At 31.8% G+C, this 26024-nt stretch overlaps 1 protein-coding gene and 1 long non-coding RNA gene across 3 annotated transcripts; both read right to left on the bottom strand.

Annotated features, from left to right (window-relative positions):
• Positions 1-3534: 3534 nt before the first annotated feature.
• LOC111242545 lies at positions 3535-15400 on the bottom strand. Its single transcript, XR_002669683.1, has 2 exons — positions 15230-15400; positions 3535-4266 (listed from the first exon to the last, which is right to left on the bottom strand). It is a non-coding gene; the product is annotated as an uncharacterized LOC111242545 (long non-coding RNA).
• Positions 15401-17353: 1953 nt separating this feature from the next.
• Positions 17354-20743, bottom strand: LOC106774358. 2 transcript variants are annotated; one of them, XR_002669627.1, is made up of 6 exons: positions 20365-20743; positions 19416-19464; positions 19176-19336; positions 18424-19089; positions 17956-18093; positions 17676-17815 (listed from the first exon to the last, which is right to left on the bottom strand). XR_002669627.1 is itself a non-coding variant. In XM_014661329.2 (5 exons), the coding sequence occupies exons 1-5, from the start codon at positions 20572-20574 to the stop codon at positions 17609-17611; spliced, it is 1293 nt and encodes a 430-aa protein (XP_014516815.1). In that variant the 5' UTR covers positions 20575-20743; the 3' UTR covers positions 17354-17608. The 2 variants fall into 2 exon arrangements, 1 of the variants encoding a protein (XP_014516815.1); XM_014661329.2 differs by lacking the exon at positions 17956-18093 and having other exon boundaries at positions 17354-17815.
• Positions 20744-26024: the final 5281 nt, after the last annotated feature.

The following is a 26024-nucleotide window of genomic DNA, read 5'->3' as shown; positions in this document are numbered from 1 at the left end:
ATATACATGTAAGGTTGCTAGAAAACATTAGTTTCACTTCTCTCCTGAGCTAGATTAAGTTTAGGTTGTTAAAATCTCCTTGGCTGGTTTTAGAGTGTTGAAGCTTGGACTACAGAAAGAGTAAAGTAAGTGTTATGGAGTATGATTAATGGAGCTAAAGAGAGGCTAATCTTTATGTGTGTTTTAACACTTAGTATAGGTTGAGTTCAGTGAGGAATTGCTGCAGGTGCTGGCCTGAACCATGAACCATGGTTAAGTGATGCAAGAGCTAGTTGGAAGAACATTATGAGTGTAAAATTTATGGTACACCCAATGCAAAATTACCTCACGTTGTTTATAGATGGTACAACAATTTTATTTATAAGTTTCTGGTTGCATTGAAATATACTGGATGCAAAGTTTATTTATTTATTTATTTATTTTGAACATTCTCACGTAAAGAGTGGAAAAAAAAATCCATAGATTGATTTATTTTAAGTGGTCTTATTTTGAAAGAAGTCAAAAAGCGTATGTAACTATTTTCTTATTATTGGATCTTTATATCTTATTTTATTTTGGTTTTATTTTAATTAATTAAACTTGGCTGCATTTTTTGTATATTATCAAAAGTTTTTTTTTTTTTTTTATGAAATTTGAAAATTTAGATTTGAAAATTTATATACTTATTTATGACAATTATGATTCATGAGTATGTATGAACATAATTAAGTTACTTGTGTGATTGGAATCCCTTCTATATGAATANGTTGGATGTGCTATTATAAAATGATATTATACCAAATAAACCTTCATGCTTATGTTGTACGTATATGATTGGAATCCCTTCTATATGAATATGTTGGATATATATATCTGCTTCATATTCCTATAAGTTTGAGGCCACTGCTGAGAAATGAAAGAAGATTTGTATAGTGTTTTTTTTTCTTGTATTAATATTACAGTATGTATGTGTATCCTAAGTTTTTGGAATGCATGTAGAGGTTGTTGATTCATGCATCAATGTTTTTTGTATCATTGGTTTTGGTCAATGGATTGCTGGAAAATGAGTTGCAGCCTACTGAGTTCTGGCTATTCTACTCTGCTGTCACATTATTTTTGACTTAAAATCTGGTAATTACCGAAGGCTTTTGGCCCTCGGTAATTACCGAAGGCTTTTGGCCCTCGGTAATTACCGAAGGCTTATGGCCCTCGGTAATTACTGAAGGCTTCTGCCCCTCGGTAATAGTTAGCGACAGGCAATTTACCGAGGGCTTTTTGACTGTCGCCGGGCCCTTGGTAATAGGCATTTAGCGACGGCTTGTGGCCTTTTTCGAGGGATTTTGGCCTTCGGTAATACCCTTCGTTAGAAAACCCATAACGCGAGCAGCTGAACCCTGAGAATCCATCACCAATAACGTCGGATCGCGCCACCGTGAAGACGTCATTAACCCAGAAACTCACTCCGTGGGAACGTCTGGCACAAACACTTGCGTCGTGGAGGCCTTATTGTCGTGATATCGCTGTGCCGCAAAGACGAGGTAGAGCCTGAGTCGCCGGAACTCGTCTCTCCTCCCTATAAAAGTCAAACCTAGACTAGAGCAAAGGTAGAAGAAAGGCGTTTTCCCCTTGCTGCGAAGCCGCAATGGTACCAAGAAAAAGAAGAGAAGAAGAATGGTTATCAGTAAAGCGAACCACAAAAACAAAGAGGACGAAAAACTCCCTCCCTAACCATAAAACGCATAGTCCAAGAAGAAACAAAACAGAGAAAAGGAAGGGAGTCTTTCTCTTGTGATGCGACTTTAACCAGAGCGAAGGAAGAGGAGGAGACTATGTCCGAAGAAGAACCTAAAGATGGGTTTTATTTGAGAAACAAGAACAAACGATAATTGGGGAAAAACAAATAATTAGGATTTTGCAGAAAATTTTTCTTTTGGAAAGAAATAAATTAAAATGAGGTTTGTGTTGTTGGGAAAGAAGATGACGCTGACGTGGCAAAGTGATGTGGCAATGGAGATTCAACTCTCAGCATGTCACGTTTAAAAAGATTGACATGTCAACCTCCAACCTCAGCAAAAACTTAATCCTGTTAAACCAATTTAACAACAAAGACTCAATTGATTCAAATTAACACTATTCAGGACTCAATTTGAGATTTTAAAAAGATGGTGGTCAAACGGAAAAAAACCTACAAAAATAGAAACAACTAAAAGAGTTAAACCTATTAATCAATTAATTTTCTGCAAAATCGATTAATCCAGAAACTTCTTATACTAAATAGCCAAAAAAAAAAAAAAACAAGACCAAATTTTATTCTATGGTAGGGAAAAAATTCAAAGACCAAAAGTATATTCTACTTATTAACCTCTTCCTTAGCACATGAAAATAAGAGATTGGTCCCACTTGGATTTGATGAGACTCATTGTTCATGCATGCGCTTGACCATGGCTGCGATATTTGAAACTCCTTGTAGCCTCATAATGTATAATTATATCAACATAAACATATATATCCTAAGGTTAACAGGTAGGAAATTATCACTCTTGGTTAGCTTTTCCACAATCACTCAAACTAATTGTGACAAATGGGTAATAAATCCATGATAATGCTATCTCATTTTCACTCAGCACGTCTAATTGTCATCATCCATGCACGTAGACCACAATGCATGCAACTGTCATACAACTTATCACTCACAACGTTTGACGGTCTACTCGTCTAACACACATACATCTAACACTAAGTCGTCTAATACTAGACTCGTCTAACCATAATCGAAACGTCTAACAAGCTAGTCATACATTTCTTTTACTCTTGTCGCGACCACTCCTTCTCTTACTATTCCAAGGATCTTATACTCCTAATTTATAAAGTTTCTATATATATTTAAAGGATTTAAATTATTATTTTTTATGGAACCGTAAGTGCATATTATATATAAGTCTTAATTCGTAATATTTTAATAATTAGTAAAGTAATCTTAATTAGAATGTCACTATATATATATATATATATATATATATATATATATATATATATATATATATATATATATATATATATATATTCTAATCCAAACAACTTTGTTACGGACATTTTCCTGTTCTTTCAAACCCTAGCTGAATCCAAACCTATCGTACAAATTTAATTAAGAATTAAATGTTTGCACCGAAATATTCCATTTTATGTGGTCCTCTTCACTTCTATCACTTAGAAATTACAAGAAAAATAGTAGAACAGAACTTTTAAATTCAATTACAATTTAAAAATGTTAGTCCCAATTCAATTTTTGGTTTATGAAAAAGTAAAATTCTAAAACTAATTTCACCTACTATGGTTCTGCCGTAAAAGTTTTGCACAACTTTTCATTTCGTCTACTTGTTATTTGGTTTAAAAGAAATTGGAAGGATATCATATATATAGGCGGCTGATAGCAATGTATTTAAGAAACATCACAGGCTGCTGATATGTTTTAAAAACTGATGAATGAACTATTCAGATCCAATATTTGAAACACCGATCATACAAATAAGTAAAAGAACATAAAATAAGCATGTGTGAAAAAGAAAATTAACGAGTTCGAACCATTTTTAATCTTCAACAATGATTTTGGAACCCTTCAAAGCATTCCTTAGGGGCCAATTGTTATGGACTATTTTACCTCAAAATTATTGCATTGAAAAATCAAGGTAATATTACAACAGATTCCCTGCTCGTACAAACGCAAACACACACTAATCAACTTCTGACAGTTAAAATTTATTGGAAATTACAAAGGAGAATCATAGTCTGAAACAGATCAATTTTGTGACTCATAAACCAATATGAAAGAGAGTACACTTAAGATGAAATCTACCTTTTCTGTCTAATTTTTTTCTTCTTCCTGGAAGTGATTTTGACTTTTATATTGGGGGAATCCCCGCCTTGAATTCGAACCTTAAAAGCTGCAGTGATCGTCGTCCAAAACCAGACAACTGCAAAAGAGATTGATTGAATGAATGTCAATGAACCGACGCTCTCCTTCTGCACTTGCTTTTTCTTCGGTTGAGAAGCCAGTTTTTCATTAACAATGGTTTCGAAACCAAAGTCTGTCTGTCTGGGAGGTCTGCGAGGGATCTTAGGGATGACTCCATTGTTGGCCATGGAAATTCCTTGCTTAGATTTTATTTGACCCTTAGGAGTTTTATATATACAGCAATGTTGTTGCTAGGTTTGACAACTGATCTATCATTTGAAACTTTCAAATTGGCAATGTGAAAGCCAGCTGTTAAGTATTCTCCATGACCCCACCTACCAGCAAGTTGAATTCAATCCTCATTAATAAACAACTGAACCATTTGCAGGAATTAAAACTTTCATTTATGCCACTCTTATTATTTCAACTTCTCCATTCTCATGACTCATTCAATTTGTTCAGCAGATTAGGTTTCTTAAAATATTTAATATATTACTCTTCCTTACAACACAACGATAATTCACTCATAATGTATGCACTCTTCGATGACCATAATATATTGACCAGGTTTATCAATTAGAGTACTGATGGAAGAAACACTCCATTTTCTAATAAACACCTATCTAATACTAATGATATAATATTTTTATTTCAATACATAAACTAATTTTGAGAAAAATGAACAACAAAATTAAAATGTTATCTTTTTTTATTAGATGTTTCATAGTGGTGACTGGATTTTTATGCACTTTTACAGCATTTACTTTGTCTTTTTTAACATTAATTGTCTTAAAATTCATTGTTTTAATTGAGATGTGTCACAATGAGGTAAAAAGATCTTTGAATGAAATTATGCACTAAAATAATCTTTTTACATCTAATATTAGATGGTAATGGCTCTATATAGACAATATGTACTAGACGCTTTACTTAAAATAATCTATTGAGAGAGTTCATATATCTACTAGAGGCTTTAGGTAAAAGAGTCTAATGAGAGAGTTCAGTATATTGAAATTCAATAGACGACTTGACAATTTAAATGTGAATTGAGTTTTGATGATGTTACATAACTGTATAGATGTTTCTTTAGATGTTCTAAAATGTTCTTATAGATGATGCAATCATAATTGAATTGGAAACTTTGTTGTGATTGAACTAAGAATGTAAGCTTTATGCATTAGTGTAAAAAACCCATTTTATAGTAACTTTTTATACTAGTTATAATCCAGTTGGTATAAAAAGTGGTTTGATGACATAATTGTAATTGTAAGATGTTTTATACTAGTTCTAGATCCAACCGGTATAGAAAATGACATGGTGACAAATCTATAATAAAACACAAAGTTTTTCTATACTGGTTGGACCAATAACTAATATAGAAATTGACGCGATGACAAAATTGTAATAAATTACAAAACTTTTCTATATTGGTTAGATCTAGAAATTGATATAGAAAATGACTTTTTATACTAGTTTGTCATGTTAACCGGTATAGAACATTTAATTCTTTGTTGTTGCAATCATGAATGTTATTATTGGATTTGGTCGTTCTTCATGTTCTCCTCGTTGTCGTTGCTGTGTTGTTAGGTCATCGTCATCGTCACGTGGTGTTGATGTTGTTGTTTCGTTGTCGCCATCGTGTGTTGTGGTGTTCTTGTTGTTCTATATCCGACGTTGTCGCCTTCGTCTTCTCTCGTCCTCTTAGTTTCCTTAACCTCCACCTCCTCTGCATTCTCTTCATTAAAAATGTTTATGATTTCAATCTAATGTTTACGTTTTTTTGTTAATGAATTATGAACGTACTTTTGAATCTAAAATCTATGTCTGTGTTTTGGATTTTTGCATATAGAAGTTTCAATCTTCACCGTGGACATTGAAAAAATTAAGAGTTTTAGCAAAGAATATAGAAATAGATTATTAATGTGTGAGTCAAAGGGTCCATTTGACAAGAAGAGGTCCTTCCTCTTTGCTTAACCTCCTCAATGTATGCTGGGTTTATCTTTGACAAGTGTCTTATGTTACTGGCTTCTTGGAGGCAACACATAAGTTATGGGGAAACTATGTTGTGCTTAGTACCACTATCATCATTGTTCATGTTGAGCCTTAGGCTTCTAACAAGCCACTAAGCTTATAGCTTTTTTCCCCTATGCTTTTAATGAGAAACTAAAAGCACTGAAGCAAATAATTTAGTTTGTTAAGTTGTGAATAGAGCTTAGGTGATGTGCGTTTTATAGGATCAATTTCATATCTCTCATGCATTATATGAATGATTTTTTATGATTTCGTGTTAAGTATTAAACTCTAATGAGTTTATGATCTTAAGTAGATGAATGAGTGAACTCATTTTTTTTATATGAAACCATAATTTGTTATGATTAAACTAAATAAGTTGTCCAACAGATTGGACACCCTTGATTGTGTTTTAACTGTTTCTTAGCTCCATCTAAAAGCATATGTGTTGATTTTTACAGATAACAATGGATCGAAGTTGGTTAAATTTTATACACACAACAAATGAATATGGCAGTGGAGTAGAACAACTTCTTGACTTTGCAAAGATGAATGTTTCGAATAATAACAAAAGATTATATTGCCCGATGTTAATTGTTTGAATGAGCGAAAACTAACAATTGAAGTTATTCGGGAGCATGTTTGTGATGAATTAATAAGGAGCTATACACAAAGTGGACATGGCATGGTAAATTAATAAAAATGCCAAGTGTATAGGAGTTTCAAGAAGGAATAGAAGAAGGTGATTTAAAGATGACTGATATATTAGAAGACATGATACTTGATGTTGGATATGATTCATTGCAACGTGCTCATGTGTATGATAACTTATGCAATGATGTAGACAAACCATTGTATCCAGAATGCACTAATTATACTTGATTGTCAGCAGTAGTAAAATTGTTAATGTGAAGGAAAGAAATGGGTGGACTGATAAAAGTTTGATATAATTGCTCAAGTTGTTAAGTGGCATGCTTGTCGAAGGTAACACATTACCAACACACAATTATGATGCGAATAAGATACTATGTCCCATGGGTATCAAAAAATTCATGTATGCCTAAAAGATTGTGTCGTGCACAAGAACAAGTTTGCCAAGTTACAATGTGGGGTATCATGATACAAACAGAAAGAGGGTGAGTCTGAATATGATAGTAAGGGTCCTCATGCAAAAGTATTATGGTATCTTCCTCTTGTTGCACGGTTGAAATGCCTATTTAGTAACGCAAATGATGCAAAACGCATGACATTGCATGCAGACGGTAATGTAAAAGATGGGAATTTGAGGCATCCGACAAACGGTTTGCAATGAATAAATATTGATTCCTTGTTCCCTAATTTCTCTATTGATTCTAGGAACATTATGTTTGGACTTGCTATATGATATGGAACAACATGCCTAGATAGAAATACAACTAAGAACTAAACAAGAAAAATTAAGAAATGAAATTCAAAGACTAAAAATGAAAGAGAGAACTGAGAGGAAACTTATGAATTTGAATGCATGCCAATTGAAATGATCCAAGATAAATGCCAAGGAAGATCGTCACTTGTTCTTCAAAGGAGAAGACCTAAATGTAGGCTAAGGGATAAAATTTTATCTCCAAGAAGTAATGCAATTGAATGCAAAACACTCTTTATATTCAAATTTGAAGGTATGTACAAAGGAGACCTTAGGTTGCTTATATAGCACTAGGAGATGAAGTAGGTGGAGAAAACTAAAAGATGTGGGATTTCGAGACCTACAAGATCTGGACAACAGCTCTCAAGGCTGTTCTAAGTTCCACATCTCTTAGTTCTACAACCTCCTAAGGGTATATAAAGTACCTAAGTAGTCTAAAGATCATAATTATATATAAGATAACTTGCATTACAAGCAACTAAAAAGTAGAAGAGACTTATTTATTTTTCTCTATGCGAAGTCCCACATTACTTTTACTTTAAAGAAAAGAACGATATATAAGCTTCTCTACAACCAAACTAAGAGAAATAAACTAGGAAGAAAAAATACAAGCCTATGAAAAACATATGCTACCAAAGGCCAAAATACAAGCCATAAAACATATGTTATCCTTGATGATTCCGGGTCCAAGACAACCAGGAAACGAAATTGGTGTTTATTTAACACCATTAGTTGAAAATTTGAAAATGTTATGGGATTAAGGTGTTGATATATTTCATAGGTACACCAATGATTGCTTCAAGTTGGATATCGTGTTATTTTGTACAATCAATGACTTTACAACTTTTGGTAACTTAAGTCGTTATAATGCTAAGGATCCCAAGACATATCCTATATTTGAAGAAGGTTCGTGTCACAATCAACTATAGCATGGAAGGAAAATTGGATACCTTGGACAACGAAAATATCTTAGTGCATACCACCTATATGGTAAATTAAAGACAACATTTAATAGGTTTCAAGAAAATGAAATGGTTCAATGACTTTAAATGGATTACAAGTTGATGACACCCAGGTCATGGTGAGTCGTTGATGAATCTATGGAATTTGTAGCTAACCCGTGTTGACGACAAATGAAGCAGCGGAAAATTTTGTTGACAACGACGAAAGGCATAACATGAGCGGAATCGATGAAGAACCTTAGGTGAAACCCTTGGTTCAGAGTTTGTTCGGTTGAAGTGGTAGGTTTGGTTGTTTCGAATGGAAACTCTAGGTGAGCTGATTAATGGGTGGAAAAGGAGATTAATCGGTGAAGGAATGCGAAAAAAAAGCGAAATCAAGTGTTGGATTCGGTGTTAAACCTAATGTAAAAGGTTATATGGCTCGGTGAAGATGATGAATCAGAGAAGCCAAGGAGAAAATAAGGAAGATACTTACTGTTTAATGACGCGAATGAAACTATGGTTCAACGAGAAGAAAATCTCGAAAGAGAATGACGTTTTGGTGTTGAAGGATTCACTAGAAAAGTCAAGTCACTCATCGTGTTCACACCACAACAATGAACATCTCTAATAATGTCAGTTTTTGAGGTAAGCGTTCATGATTAGTAATATAAAAGGATAGACTTTGTTTCTTAGCAACATAAAATAATTAAATTTGGTTGTTAATGTTTAGACAAATTATTTTTGTTAGCTTTAACTTGTTTGATTTATGAAAAAATTAATATAGGTGAAAACGCTGAAAGTATACTCTAAAAGTCTACGTCCATATTATAATATAATGCAAATGTGAAGGGAGGACCAACTCCCTTGAAGAATATTTTAAATTTGATTACCAAAACAACTTTATAAACCAATCACAATAAATAATTAATCATTCACACCACACGACCCTACCTTCTTTCATTTCTTGTACGATAAATTTAATTACTCTTTCTTCCAACGAAGTCTATGCATTTATATTTCTTCGTGGCATCTGATATCATGGGAGGTTAATTGAATTTGATTAGAGTTTTATCATGAGTGAAAACAAAATGGTGTGACCAAATTCTAGATAAAACAATGCGGGACAACTATAGCTCTATACTTAATTCATAATAAAGTCAGCACAATTATGTATTAATTATTTTATTGAACTTGAAATTGTTTAGATATATAAAATGTGAACATATTCATTTTATTTAATTTATTAATAATATTTCTTACATCTCTTCTTAAATTTTCATAAATTTTTTTAATTTACCCATTTCATTTTGTTATCTAAATTTGTGTATTAGAATACCAATATAAAATACTGACATTTTATAAAAATAAGAACGATTTTTTTTATATATATTATTCTATTACAAAATAACATTGATAAGATTATTATTCATAAAAAGTGTTATATCTATACATCTTCAAAGGTTATTACTTATCTTAAGAACTTTGTACTAAGCAGCAATACTACAGTGACTATAATTAACTCAAGTTCTTTTAAAATATGGATTGTTCTAGCTTTCCTTATGTGGTCACCTTACAGACTTGTTTTAAAAACATGTAATGATCTTTTAGATCGTCTAAAGTTTGTTAAAAAATATCATCAATTTGCACTCAAGCGAAATTAGTCTCATTTTAACCAAAACATTGTCAGAAATATCTTTCTTCAACATCAGTCAAATCTTGAAATTAAATGGAAAAAATTGTTGTTTTTGTCAACTTAGATGGTTACTTGTGTAACATGTTTTGTACTAACGAGTCTGGTTGGTGTCTCAACTTCCTTCAAAACAAAGATTCTCCTTGCTTCCCTTATGTGGTCACCTTAAAAACTTCTTTTCCAATCATGTCAATATCTTTTAGATCGCCACAAGTTTGTTAAAATGATTAGGTATTTTCACTCAAGCAAAATTAGTCTTGTGATTGAAAAGACAATATATTGAGAGCTTAAATGTTATAAAATCCTTCTCATTATAAAGTATACCTTGAGTGTAATGTGAGAGTGTTTTCTCATTATTCCATTTGAGAGTTCTTGATCTCAAGGGGAAATTGAAAAGGTTATACCTGAAGAAGTTGAACTTGTTATAACTATAGAAGTTTATACTCGTGATACTTGGAGAAGTTGATACTCGTGGTGTTTAGAAAAATTGTATTCGTTGTAATCAAAATGATATATTTGACTAGTGAAATATCTTAAGGTTGGTGTTTAAGAGACCAAACATAACCTTATTATTTGGGGTAAAGTAGTATAACTTTTGTGTGTGCTTTCTATTCTTTACATTATGCTTTTAGTTTCTTTATATCTATATGGAAAACATTTAAAATTTCTACAACCTCTATTCTATTCCTCTTCTAGAGTCATGTTGCACCAATGGTTTTAATACCTAAGGTTAATTAGTATGAACAATGCTAGTTGGTTTTGATGAACAAGTGATATGGTAGGTACGAGGGATAGACCCATTGGCTTGTGATAATGATGTGAAATCATGTTTAAGTTATTGGTGTGTTATTCTTGTGTTTAATATTGTGATAAATATTTAGGACTATGAGTTCTGTTATTATGTTTATGATTGATTCTTAGTTAGCTCACCCCTATTTTTGTGGTTGTGGTTTCTATCTGTGATGATTGTTTCATACAAGAACAGATGATCATGTAGATAATTCGGATGTTGTATAGCATGACGAGTTGATTGAGAGAGTTGGGGAAAACTTATGGTTTTTTTCAATAAACTATTTTATTTTGAGTTTTACTTTGTAATTAATTAGAATTATGGGTTATTTTTGGTTAATTATAAAGACTTATTTAAATTGGATTTTTACAATGGTAATACAATTGATTTTTTTTGTTAAATTTTAAATTTTTTTTTCTCTTAATCGTGGTTTCCCAAAATTTGGGTGTTACATCGTGTGGTGTAGGGATGACAACGGGTCGGATCGGGTACGAATAGTGTTTACCCGCAACACGACCCGACAAAAAAAAAAAATCACTCGCTACAAGCACGGATACCTGCTTAAAAAATATTTGCGGGCATTTTAAAACCCACAAATATTGGTGGATATCCGCAAATATTTAAAAAAAATATATTTTAATAAATTATTAAAATAAAATTTAAATAACATTACAAAAAAATATATAAAATATAATATAAATTAAATTAAATATAAATTAAAATTCAATTTTAATTAAATTTAATCTTGTAAAATATAAATTAATGTTAATTTTAATTAAATTTAACTTAATAAAATATAAATTATATTTTTATTTTTATTTTTATTTTTTGCAGGTAGCTGGTATCCGTGGGTACAGATAGTATAATACTCGCACTCGACCTGTTTATAAGCGGGTATTAAAATATCTGCTACTCGTTGGTTGCTGGTAGTAAATATCTGCGGATATCAACTAGCCGTCATGGATTTTATCCGCGAATATCCGCGGACACGAATTTTTCTGTCATCCCTAGTGTGGTGTGTTGCCCTTAAGGTATGATTGGCTCTTGTGTTCATGTGAAACATGACCTTGACACATAAGCAAGTCACATTAAAAGCATGATTCTTTTTGGCTCCATTTTTCAAATGTTTGCATTTGAATTTTAGCTCTCCAATTTGTAGACAATTATAGGGTTTCTTAGCCTATAAATGAAGGCCTCTACTACATGTAAATTTAACTTAAAATTAGTAAAGAAATGCTTCCCAAATTGTGTCATTCTACTTGTTTTGAGTTCTCTCTAGAGTAGCTCCCTCTTCTAAACTACTCTAGGCTTCCTTCCTTAGAAGTTGACCTCACCCCTCTCTAGGTATTCGTCTTAATTGAACCAAAACACCACCATTCCTTTCACCATTTCAAGCTTTTGCATCAATGGAGTCTTCCATCTTCAAGCATTTGTTGAAGGAGCTAGGAAGAAGGCCATCAACTTGTTTTCTCAAAACAAACCCTTTGTGTATGGTCTTTCCAACATAAGTGGTCTTACCGAGTGTGCCAATTTGTTTCTCGAGAATTTGGATTTGATGCTTGCCAAGAGTAGTTCCAATGAATCTAGTCTACTCTACGTAGGTTTGTTTATAATGAAATAACAAATATGAAAATTTTCAATTTGATTTAGTGTTTGAGTGTTTCATGCGTCCATTGTAAGGACAAATTTCATGGATAACTCACTTATGTTATTTATCAAGGCCATGAAAACCTTTAATTCACCAAGTTCATGTGACATGACTTCGATCAACAAATTGTACATGTTTTCCTATAAATCATATATTTAGTTTTTTAAGGGTGGAAGGATTCAGAAACGAAGTAAAACAGGGAAATGGAGATGAAGAAGAGAGTGATGGTGTGAGGTAGGTAGAAACATAAATAGCATAAACAAGAAATTAACAAGGATAAAAGAAAAATTGGTAGAAGAAATCTACACAGGGATTATCCAAATTGTCACTATCAACGTTAAACTTGTCAATTTTCTATTCACCATATTTGTCAATATGTTTGAATTTGTGTCCACAATTTGTCACCTTTATTTTACATTTGGTCTATCTATTTATATTTTCCATTAGCATATCCATCTATTTGTTGTGTTTACGCGCATAGGATTTATTTTCTAATCCATTTGCATTGACCAAACATTAATGCTACCAATTTTATTAGAGAACATGGCCGACTAGATAGAGAAAGACTTGAGTGTGTACCTCATTAAAAATTTACTGAAATAACAATATACTACAGTAGCGTAATTTATTAATCATACCTACTCATACTCGTTGCTCTCCGTAAATCTTAATTTTTTCAGCTTTTCAACTCACTGAACTATATATTTGGATCAGTGTTGTCCCGAGTCTTTCTCAAATCTCAACCTAAATAATATCAAAACGAGAAAACAAGAACAACCACTTGCTGGAGCTTGTTCTGTGAATTCTTTCGTTCGCCTAATAGGTGAGATATGGCTTCAGGAAGAGAACTCAACGTTGACCCCACCAGTTGGATCTTTCCTATTCAAGTGTTGCTGGGTACTGTAAGACACGGAGAAGTTGAGGCATGTAGCATCTCCAAGGTTCCAGACAAGCTTAGAAAGCCAAACAAGGACGCATACGTTCCGCAGGTTGTCTCCATCGGACCCTACCACAAGGGATCCCAAAACGATCTCTTGATGATGGAACAACCCAAATGGAATTACATGCTATCTCTTCTAGGACGATCCTTGTTCCAGGCGGAACAAGAGGGGAAAATTAAAGACGGTCCAAGCATGGTGAAAGAATGCGGCGAGACCATTCTTGAGATAGAATACATAGTTCGTGCCAGCTATGGGGGGAACGCTCTATCTGAACCACACGAGCTAGCAAAACTTATGCTTCTGGATGGTTTTTTCTTGTTAGAGTTTATTCACAGGCTTCACGAGTATAAGGAATCCTTGAAGGCTGGGGAGAATGGTGAATATGATGACGACCCTGTATTCGAAAGCCTAGACAAAGTCTTGTCTGTGTTGAGTGACTTGCTTCTGCTTGAGAACCAAGTACCCTTCATTGTTCTCAAGAAGTTGTACAGAAAACTTTTCCCGGTTCCTGTTCCCGTTGAGCAAGATCACCGTGTTGCTACTCTTGCAATGGAAGCTCTAGGCTACCCTTCTGTTGTTCCTACATCTGGTGCTGCTCATCTTCTTCACCTTGTTTATTTGTCCATCGTGAACCAGGAGGATAGAAAAAAAACTAGGCGAGCGCATAAAGAGTTAAAGCGTTGTGCCACTAGACTTCGAGCTCGTGGAGTAACGATAAGACCAGGAGGTAGAAGCAATATGAACCAGTTTGGTGACATCTTTAACTTTGAGATAAATTTCGACAAAGGGGTGTTGGAGATTCCTCAGCTTCGTATTAAGAAGTCAACGGAAGTGACATGGAGGAACATGATTGCGTGGGAGCAGAGCAGAATTGTAACCAGTTGCAAATTGACTTCGTATGCTTTGTTTTTCCAAGGCTTGATTTGTTGTACGCATGACATCGAACTGCTGGAGCGTCTTGGAATTATAGTGAACGAATCCGGGAAAAGAAATGAAGATTTGCTGAAGATGTTTCAAACTCTGAGTGAGGGAGTTGATCAGATGGATTGGAGTTATAGTGATGTTTGTGGCAAGTTGAACTCAGACACGGGAACGAGATCGTTAACAAAATGGCCAATAGTCACTTGGCATCAGTGCAGACGTATCATTGCAATTATTGTTTACTATTGGAAAAACTGGTACAGCATTCTGATAAAGGAACACATTCCTACGGTTTGGAAACTCATAGGAGTGTTGGCAGCTGTGGCGCTGCTAGGCCTCACTATCGCACAGACATACTATTCAGCAAAGAGCAGTAATTAATAAAATGTATTCTTGTTTGGGATGATTTCACCGATTCCAACTATAGCAGTGGAGAATATTGAATTTAAGATTTATCTTTTCACGAAGTTTGATTTTGTGAAGTTAATAACTTCCTTGTTAGGAACCACTAAATAGAGATAAGACTTGTTTTATGTTGTAAAACCTGTTACTATGTCTGTGGGTATCTGCGTCTCTATTCTGCATTTAAGAATCTGTTGTTTCAATGTAATGTTTGTGTATCTGAATAATTGTCACATTCATCATTAGTGCCAAAAAATTTCCCCAGAAACAAAAGACTAAACGATTATACCATTTACAAAAGATAAGGAGTATAAAGCCGATCATACTTGTAAACCTAGTGAGAACAACGCAAGAATGAGAAATCAAATCATTTATCCACTTCTATGTAATCAATGTCTAAATAATAGTTCATCCGCTAATTAATTTATGGAAACAAAATTGGGGAAAACGAAAGTGCGGAGAAGAGAACCAAACGAAAATGCAATTGAAAAACCAAATTGAAACAAGAACACAGAATGGAACTGAAATTAAAAGGAAAATGAAGGAAAACCTAAAGGGAGCCTTCAAGCAGCCTGGCAGAATCAACTCCCCTTGATTGGGTTTTCAAATGACATCATTCTGTATACGAGGTTCCATTCTAAATCTGCACCCACAAGACAACATATATTGTCAAAACCAAACGTGATAAAACGTGGACCACATAAGCAGGAAGATACGGGATTGAGATTACAGTAACTTTGTTCTCAGAAAATCACTTAAACAAATATTTCAACAGCCTTTCATATATTTACAGGTATAGATTACAAAATTTAAAAGGAAAAAAATATTTAAAACGAATCAATCACAAATTACATATATTTTTTCACAAATTGTTAAAAGAAGTTTTTCCAATTTAAAATTCTAGAATAACAAATGTACAATATGCAATTATTCTTTCCTTAAAAACAATATTAGTTGTAAAACTAAGATCAATTTAATGTTTTCCTACATTCTATTTCACATTCACGTATCGATTTTTAAAGAAAGTTGTGCACTGTTCACCTATAAACTCCCGTCTTTCTTCAATTACGTTGACTCATACACCATGATAACAAACCCCAACCACTACAAATCATACAATTCGCACTATATAATAATAAATCCACAAAATAAAAAATAATTTATAATATTTTTTTTCATTATTTATATATATATATATATATATATATTTCTTTTTTTTTCTTCGAGTTTTATAATCCCCGACGCCCCTATTTATAGGCTAGTTTGAATGCTATACCACCCAAGCTATAAGACTTAAATCACACCCAGTTCAAATGTACAAATTTTGGATAGTTTTATCATTGCACAATTTACACATAATTATTTTGACAACATATATAAAAAGCCTAAGAGAACATATGAATACTTCCTGGTATTCATATCAAAATTCACATTTATATTTTACGATATAATATAATGTAAGGATAGCAGAATGAGTCTTAGGCAATGAGTTTTTAGTTTGCTAAAATTTGGTAATGAAATTAGTGTTTTCAACTCTACTCTGACCCACTTCCTAACTCATGAGATATAGTGGAATAGACTAACTCATCAACCAATTTTTTTAAAGATAATTTTTTTAAAATATATTTATTATATTATTCATTTTACAAGATGTAAATATATAATAATACTATAACCCAAAATAAATAATACTTTTAAATTAAGTTTTAATTATTAATAATAATAAAATAATTTAATATATAAACATAATAAATAACTTTATGTATCATACTAGAAATATTAACTAACCAATTGAATAAATCTTAACAATATTTATGTGATCAAATATAAAAAATATTAAAAGAAATTATAAATACAGGTTAAACATTTTTTCCTAAATTATTATAAAAATATATGTTTTGTCTCTAAATTACATGTACAAAAATTGCCTTTGGTTGAAGAAATCAGGGAAGGAAAAGTGTAGTTTCAAACTCTTACAACCGACATTTCTTCAGCTATAGGAGGAAATAAGTTTTCAAACTGTTTCAAGTAATTAGGTTGTCATATAACAGAAATTAAAAGATTCGCAAATAAATGTCTGTAATTGTTTAAAATGACATTTGTTATATTTTAAAAAAGTTGATTAAAAATAATTTAATAACCCTATTAATTTAAATTTATTTACAAACTTCTAACAATATTTTATTTAACTTCAATACATATTAATAATGGTTGGATTCATGGAGATTAATAAAAAACTGACGTCGATAGAATCTTTATCCAAAATTTTTCCATCTGACACGGCTTCCAAACATGTCACAATATACGCCTAAAGTTATGACTCCCTCTGTCGTACGCTGCCAACTTCACTCAAATCACGACGCAGCATTTAAATTTACAAAGCACTTTTTTTTATTTCTATTGTCTATTCCCCATTTATTGTCTTATTATAATACTATACAAAAATTACAAGTTAAAATTTAGTGACGGTAAGTTTATAAAATATTATCTATGCATTTAATTACAGTTTCGAATATCAACTACTTTTCATTATAATAGATATTTAAATATACTTTCGAAAAACTCAAAAACTATACTACACAAATTACTAATTAAATCTTAATTATAATCGGATCGCAGTACTTATTTCCAGTACTTAAATTAAATAATTGAATCTAAAGTTTGTTCCGTTGTATTTACATTTTCCAAAATTTTAAAGCATAAGAATTAGGAAAAATATAGAAGTGTTTCACAGTACTTATTACAAGAGGATACACTATATCAATTACTATCACTATGCCATTCATAACCACAAAGCTACCTATCATGAAACTAATACCAGCTACACAGATCACAGAAGTAGTCAAAATTGAAAGAATTATACAATCTAGGTGACAACACTGTAAAATTTGTTCAAATGGATCAGAAAAATGATCAACTTCGATGAAGTTTATTCCAGTGGTTCCATAAAGTTTGACCCTCCACGTAATCCTAGTAGTGAAAGAAACTTCATTACGCTTTCATGGCCCCTTTTTATTTGATTTTGCAAGAGAGTGCCATCTTCTGGTTCATAGTTTGAATTGTCTTCTGTATCTGGGGACAAATTATTGATTGTCGCTTTTATTTCCTGGGGAGTGCCATCTTGCTCCTTACTCAACTGAACAATTACAGTTTAAGCACATAGAAAGTAAGATTAAAGAGATAACAACACTAGCATGAACTATGTATTATAATATTGTCAATATAATCATAATCTTATGGCAATGCTAAAGGGTATGCTTGATTAGTCTTTCTAACCTGTTACAGAATTCCAGAATGCTAGTGAATAAATAGGGTCATTATGGCTTTCTTCATTCAAGCATTCAAAAACTTGAAGTAAAATCTTTCAAAGAGAATAGCTTGGCTCTACCATTTTTCCCATATAGTTGAAGAGCACTCCATCAATGGTTAAGATTCATTTAATTAGTGATAACAATTAAACAGGAAAAAAATGCATTTATTGTGTATATGAGAAACAAGGCAAAGGACACAATTGCTTTATTGATCAAACGTAGATGATGATACAAACAGAACAAAACAGAACAATTCTGTTTACTACTTAATCACATTGTCCACAAGGACTCCAAAACCCAATCTCCAAACTACTTGTTCTTCAAAACAAGTAATATCATACAATCTTCTGCCATAGGTAGTTGTGGACAAGTAAAGTAGGGAAAAGGTAAGAAGGAGAGGAGAGAGGGAAGGTCACACTCATCAAGCGTTTACCTTGGGTGGATTCTGATCCTGATCAGTTTCAGAAGCTTCAATTGAAATGTCCTTGGTAGTCTTTTCTTGAACTTTTTCACCTTGGCTTGCCTCATTTGTTGGCTCAATTGATGGTATTGTTAAACCAGGTACAAGAACAGGAACGCTTTCAAAATCAAATAATAAGCTGCTTTCCACAATTGTCTCTTCCTCATTCTCGAGTGATGCAGCACTTCCATTGTTTCCAAGATCAAGAACTATATCATCATTTCCTGCAATATCAGCTGATTCTTCACTCGGCTCAATCTTTTCATTCCATTTACTGCTAGTATTCTTGATGAGATCCTCATGGGAAATTATATTTTCTGCAACAATACCATTATCAGTGACTGGTGCAGTAAGTGGTATCTCAACAGCCGTTATTTCAGATGCATTGGAATCCAGATCCAAAATTTCAGCAGAAGCAGACACTTCAGAGTCAATCTGGGGTTCCTTATCCGGTTCAGCAAGCTGATCTTCCTCTGTTATTTTCTGAAGTTCTGCATTCTCCCAATCTTCACAAACAGTTATTGTATTCACGGTTTCCCAAGTGTTGATGACTCTATCTGGTCCTGGCTGCCAAATAATATCACCTTCTTTTCCTTTCAATATGAACTTGAACTGGATTGACTTTCCAACAGGCATATCCTGATTACAAAAGGGAAAGCACAAACAAATTTTCTTCGTGTTTTCTATCAGAAAATACTTTCAAATTGTGATCAGATTTTACTCACCTGCTCAGCAGTCCATACATGTCCTTCAGACCATGTCATCGGCAATGCTTCTAAAGGGTCCCATGAACCAAGCGTAGGATCATCTCCAACTATAAGAAACTGTTCTCCGAAGTCACAATCCTTTTGTAACTCAAATGCTACACGAACAAACTTCGATTCATCTGCGCAACAAATTACAATGTTTGGATTTTGAATTCCACGGGACATAGTACACAAATTTAAAAGGCCATTCCAACCCACTTGTTTGTTCATTGTTTTGAGCTTCCGGTTCTGCAGTTTCCAAGTCCACCTGTAGCATTTCATCCAGGTCAAGACAGTCTAATCAAATATGTTCTCAGTTTATTGAATGAATGTGCAACAACAAGACAACATTTTCTTAACAAATTTCTCCCACATAAATAAACCTATAAGTTTGGAAACAAAAATAGATGCAGCTCTTTCAGCATTTTTAGTGTTGTTCTTTAATTGAAATTGTAGTTTTGGCTTGGTAATCTTACGCTGATTTTTATTGGAAACGTTTATTACCCTTCAAATCAAATCAGATAGGAAATCGTAGTAAAAGTACCTAAGAAACTACATCTTCTTAGTTTGGCTCATATGCTCTTTTAATTACACTCAATCATGGAAATACAGACGTCAAAGAAATAGAAAAAAAAAATTCAAACAGAAACTAAGCAAGAAAGAATCTTCCTTCGTGGCTTGGTATAAAGACAGTAAATTTTTAAAAACTAAATGAAATCAAAGCAAAAGATTGTGTAGATGGCAAATGGTAAACGAAAAAGCAAACAAAAACAGAATTGATGTTGAAACCGTCAAACATATCAACAAATAATCTTACCTTAAAAAGGGCAACAAAAAAGAAAGTGACATGGAATCAGAACCAAGAAGTATAGAAGTAAAACGAAATGGTCAGCAGCAAGTTTTGGATCTACAGAGACTCACATAATAAAAAAGAAACCAAAAGATGGGATAGAACCACCCAAACACAACCTTAAAGTCGGTAAACAACAGTACACGAATATCCAGGAAAAGAAAAGGGGCAAGAAAAGAAAAAGAAGCTTATCTTGCGGAACCCAATGGAATCTCCCCCACCCAAGCAACCATGTTCCAAAGAAACAAGCACCCATGAACACGATAACTCAAACAAAGAAACCCAAGGCTGCAAAATAAGCACAGAAAGAAAAAAAACCTGGTCTTTCGATGGAACTGCATGAACTGGAAAAACGCCCTTGATGGGAACAACTTTGAGGAGCCATAAGTTGCAACCCTTCTTTTCTTTCCTTGGACGCGTAGAGAGGAAGAATTCGGGTCTATCAGAAACATGAATGGCAACTCTGGGAGGCAAAGATCCTAGAGTATCGACGACGGCCTTAGAACAAGAACTGGTGAGAGCCTTCATCACTAGAAGAGTAATGAATTTGGTGTGCCACACAACAAAACACAACGAGTTCCACGGTAAAAGAGATGAGTGTGATTATTGTTTGATCGCTTCTTGTTGAACAGAGGCTGAAAATCCAGAATCTATCTAATGCTGGCGGTGAGGGTGAATTCGGGAGAACTGCTGTGGGGTCCTTTTATAGTGGTGGGGCTTAAGAACGAAGTTTAATTTATTTTTTATGTTGTTATTTTATTTTTTAGTGGTATTAAATCATGCATGCAAGAGAATACAATTGAAAATGTACCCACGTGTATGTCCCATCGGGGTCCTTCCTTTACTTTTTTTCTTACATTATTTTTACAGTATATTACTTATGATTAAAAAAAAAAACAGAACTGTAAATTTTTTCTTCTTTCATAAGATAAAAGATAAGTACGAGAATAAAAATAAAAGAGAGGTCTTAATATACTTTGCCTTTTTAATTGTGGATAAGATTGGTGTTGTCTTTTTCACTAAAATTAATTACTTTAATGGTTGTAATTTAAATAAATTTCTCTATCTTTAATGGTCTTCTGGTTTGGTTCATTTGAATTTGGAAAAGAAAAATCGTAATTATGTAATTTTTATACTTGTTAATCAGAATTCTATAATTTAAAATTAATTAATAATCTTACGACGGATTAAAAGTTACACTATTGACAAAAATGAGAATTTGGAAACCTAAAATGGTGCATTTATATGAGAGATTCAACATCCGCAATTATAATATAGAGAATTAAAATGGAACTATTACAATTATTGGAGAACTAAAAGTTCAATGGGCCAAGAATGTAAACTCGCAACCATATATACACAGTTAGTCATATAGTCAAAATCTTCAACGATATAAAGGAATTATAAGATTTGTTTCTCAAATCTCAAAAATTAAAAGATCGTTTTTAAATTTAAAGAACTGACAAGGGATTTATTCTAAACTTAAGAAACTAATATTATAATTAGTGTTAAAACCGACCTATTGATTGTTAATTTTGAAAGAACATATTTTATTAAAAGTAGGTTTAATGTTTCCGATAAGTTTTTATTTTCGTTTATAATTTTAAATAGGTTCTTTTTTTTTTCGACGTTTCATTTGAATCCTTATTTTTGTAATATTAAATCAAATAGGATTTTTCTGTCAAATTGAGATGACACCGTTAAGAATATATACTGACAATATAGTGTTTTATTAGATGATATTAACAACGTGACTGAATTGTTCTTTTTTTAATTTTTAAATTAAAAAATAAAATATACAATGAGTACACTTCATTTTTTAATTCAAAAATTTAAAAATATAATTCAGTCACATTTTCAATATCACATAATAAAAAACTACATGGTCAAGATATCCTTCTTAACGACATCATCTTAACGAAAATGTTCTATTTGATTCAATTTTAAGAAAATAAAAACTTAATTGAGAAGTCGAAAAATAAAAAGACCTATTTGAGATTCTGAATGATAAGAGTGACCTATTGAGACATTAAACCTTAAAAGTATTATTATTTCTACAATATATAATACAATATTATTAAAGCATTTCTATTATGGTTCTCAATATGCACTTTATTAGCTTTTTAATTATTTTAAATATTATTATCGTTTGAATTATTTTAAATACTAATTAACTATATTGACACAAAAATTGTACTTTTATTTATATTAATTGTCTAAAGATCTAATGTAATAAAAATTACAACCCAAAAATGTTTTTCTTTAACATCCGTTAACGTAATAAATCTTACGATTTTATAAATTGGATTAATATTCAAATGAAGAAAGTACATTCTCGGCTAGTAATTCTTTTATTTCTTTCTTTGCACCCTATTCACAACTTATTATCAAGTATTATTATTTTACCTATTAAAAGTTATAAGGAGTTTTATACTGTGTGATCCAGCAGTCAATGAAACTTTTAACTTAAAAACAAAATGATAGGATAGTTGAATGGATCGGTCCAACCACAAACAAAATTAACAAATAAAATTATTATGTTAATCTTAAGTTAATCGATTAGTATATCAGTCTTAATTGTGTTAGTATGGATCAAAAGTTCATTTCAAAAAATCTATTAATACATGTTTGATATTCAGGTAACTGGTTATTTTTTATTACGCATTTATTATCAAGGTATTCAGGCAAACATCGACTTTAACATCGGAGTGTTTTATGTAATACCCTAATTTCTAGGGTGTCATGGGTTAAAAGCAAAGGTACATATGATAACTCTGAAAGAGAGGATATGCACAATATGAAAGTTTTGTGTTTTGCTAAGATTTTTCTCTCCAAAGTTATTCAACTTAAGACAATATATGAGTTTAACAACCTTGAGTTTACTATTCTATTCTTTCTATAATATCCTTTTTACGTTGTTATTCTTCTTTTCTTCTTTTCAAGCTTTCTTTTATATATAACTTCTCTTGAAATATGACCCTTTGACAAAGAAGTTGACTTAAGGAGAGAAAGTAGTCTTTGAGTGGGAAGTCAAACTTTAGTCTACTTTGTAGGGGTCAGAACTTTTTCTCATAACCTTAAGTGAAACTAAGCTTATACGATGTGACACAACAGTGCAAAGGAAGCATTCCCAAAATGATCTTATTCTCTCACAACGTCTTTTTCTTAGGTGTAGTGATTCTTATCATATCTTTCTACTTTAGTGATCTGCACAAATATTAAGAAAAAAAGAAGAAGCAAACATTAAAGTAATTTATCGTACATGCATTAAATGTTCTGATCATCGATAAGCATTAGACTGTATTGCATGTTCAAGACATTTTATCATTTTTCACGTCATTCATAAATACATCGTTTGGTAAGACATACAACATGTATAATCAGATGGTATGAACATAAGATGTTTTTTCAAAGGTTATTACATTTAAGGATCATTCATCAGACAATGTTTTCTTTAAAAGGCTTATCTTGAGATAACACTGTATTGAATATAAAATTCTTTTAGCCTTAAGGTTATACAAGAGATAGGCTTTTATTTTCATGAGACACTAGCTTGTTTTGCTCATATAGTCTATTAGATGGTTTCAAAGAGAGATACTTTTTTTCATAGACATTGTTTATGATTTTATAGTTCTTTATACATGTTGGTCTGGAAAACGTTGTTTATAAGCTTGGCTTCAAATGTTACAAACTATTTCTTCTTTAGACGTTATTGTTGTAAACAACTTTTCATACACAACAATATTTCATTTAATGTTTATTGATAAACTTCAAAACCTGGGTTGCTTACATGGTCTATTCTCCAAACGATCTTGCTTTTAACATAATAATCGATTATCCCAAGCAATAATCAATTATCTTAAGTATGGAACCAAAACAAAGAAACAATAATCTTTGGATGGTTAAAAGTTGATATCTTCACCAAAAATTTGGTATTGAAAATTTTGGCATTGTATGGATTGTCAAAGGGAAAATTCCATTTTATCTTATTTAGGTGGAGCTATTTAATCATGTGATCATTTTCTTATGATAAAAAAAGTAAAAAAAAAAAAAAAAGAAGGTTCATTTATGTAGGAGAGTTTTTATACGTAATTTTTCATTTTTATTATGATAAAGAAAGGGAGAGATATATTTGTGTTGATATCTTATGATGACTTGTACTTTGAGAGGGAGAAATATGATTATGTCAATATCTTTTTTTACGTTCTATTTTAAAAATGGAAGAAATGTTATTTATCTCTCTTTTGGATTAACTACTCTTTTCTCTTAAGTTGTTGATTAAGAACATGAGATATCACAAGCCTTGAACAATATCATCATAAAAAGGGGGATATTGTTGATCAAAGAAGATTATGGACATCTTACTACAATAAAGAGTTTTGATGATGAAGACTCATGGAGAAGTGTAAGTGTTGAAGATTTAAAGAATGCTTGGACACAAAAGATACATTAAAGACTTAAGAATTTAGTTGTTAAAGTCTTCTAATTAATCTATATATATCATTTAAATGAGTAGATCAAGAGTCAATAGGAAAAACCCAGAGATATAGAGTAGATAGGAAAAAAGTTATTTTTCATAAAAATCTTTGTGATAGTTGATTATCCAATTAAAAATAAGTTTTTCAAAAGTATATGTGTGATAATAATTATTATCTTCTGGTAATTGATTATCACATCGAGAAAATCTTTTTTAAAAAAGTTTTTAGAATAATCGATTACCACTTATAATAATCGATTATCAGCGGCAATTGCAATTCTTCAGTTTCATGACTTAATTTTTAAAAGTAAGACTTCATATATTTTTGCTAAACCTAATTTCTAAAATAAGTTTTCACTTAGAGGTTTAGAGCTATAATTGGTAGAAAATTTTTTTGTGTTTGTGAAAAGGGGCTTTAAAAAGCCTAACTAAGTGTGTCTTGAGTGATTGTGTTTTGTTATTGTTTCTAGAAAATTCAATCATCCTTTGTGTGTCAATGGAAGTGATGTTTATCCTTTATGAGTCAAATGAGGTGTTTCATCCTTTGTATGTCAAAGGAGATGTTGTTCAACTCTTGTGTTTTCAAGAGAGATGTTTTATAACCCAATCTTTATTTGTTAATGATGATAGGTTAATCATTCTTTAGAGATATTAACAACAACTAAATGAAAGGACTTTTGATCCGAATCCGTATAAAAATACTTATATGCAATTTTCTTTATCTTTCTTGTTATTATTTATAAATAATAGATTTTATTTATAAAATTAGTTTATAGAAGAGAAAGTTTTTAAAAGGCACAATTTTATTAACAAACCAATTCACTCCTCTTCATTTTTTTCCACAACCAAATATTCTGTTACATGATTAACATTATCAACATTAAAAAGGGAAAGATAGTTGAAACCAGAGAATACACAGTTTAAATCAATTGATATAGTACCCAAATCTATTATTTTGATGGTTTTGCTGATAACGTAAACTATAAAGAATTTGTTTATGCATATGTATTATAAAGTTTTGTCGAAAACATTTATCAAGTAATAGTAAAATCACTAGACAAAAGGATTATTTAAGCCCTTCAAATGAAACATGTTTAAGACGGTCAGACGATACAAGTTTAAGATTATATCATACGCTACTAGATCAATCCCATCAGGCGATAAAACTATACTCATTAGACTATGCGAGTTGAGCATAGTCTATTGATTAGACAATCAAATCACTAGACGATTAAAGAAAGTAATCAGACGATAGATTATGATAAACCATTAGATGATCTCTAGAATTCGTCAACAATCTCTTTATCATTGATTCATCGAAGAAACAAGTAGCAACAACAAAAAGTAAGAGCAAAGAGAAACAAAGCAAAGACTGTGCATGTACTGTCAAATCTAGAAAACAGAGTTTTTAGCTTAGCCATTGTAATATCCTTCGTAATTATGAAATTTGCTTTGTGAGTTTAGATTGTACTCTCTTGTACTGAGAGTGTTATCCTCATCA

This window comes from Vigna radiata, chromosome 9, assembly GCF_000741045.1.
Source record: "Vigna radiata var. radiata cultivar VC1973A chromosome 9, Vradiata_ver6, whole genome shotgun sequence".
NCBI classification, from domain to species: Eukaryota; Viridiplantae; Streptophyta; class Magnoliopsida; order Fabales; family Fabaceae; genus Vigna; species Vigna radiata.
This window is presented reverse-complemented; position numbering and strand designations above follow the sequence as displayed.

Excerpts from the sequence above, each read along its gene's own strand:
- LOC106774358 (XM_014661329.2), bottom strand. The coding sequence starts at position 20,574 with ATGAAGGCTCTCACCAGTTCTTGTTCTAAGGCCGTCGTCGATACTCTA. Across the intron at positions 19,465-20,364 it reads CAGTTCCATCGAAAGACCAG|GTGGACTTGGAAACTGCAGA; the intron begins GTTTTTTTTCTT and ends GAAATGCTACAG. Across the intron at positions 17,816-18,423 it reads AGGATCAGAATCCACCCAAG|TTGAGTAAGGAGCAAGATGG; the intron begins GTAAACGCTTGA and ends GTAATTGTTCAG.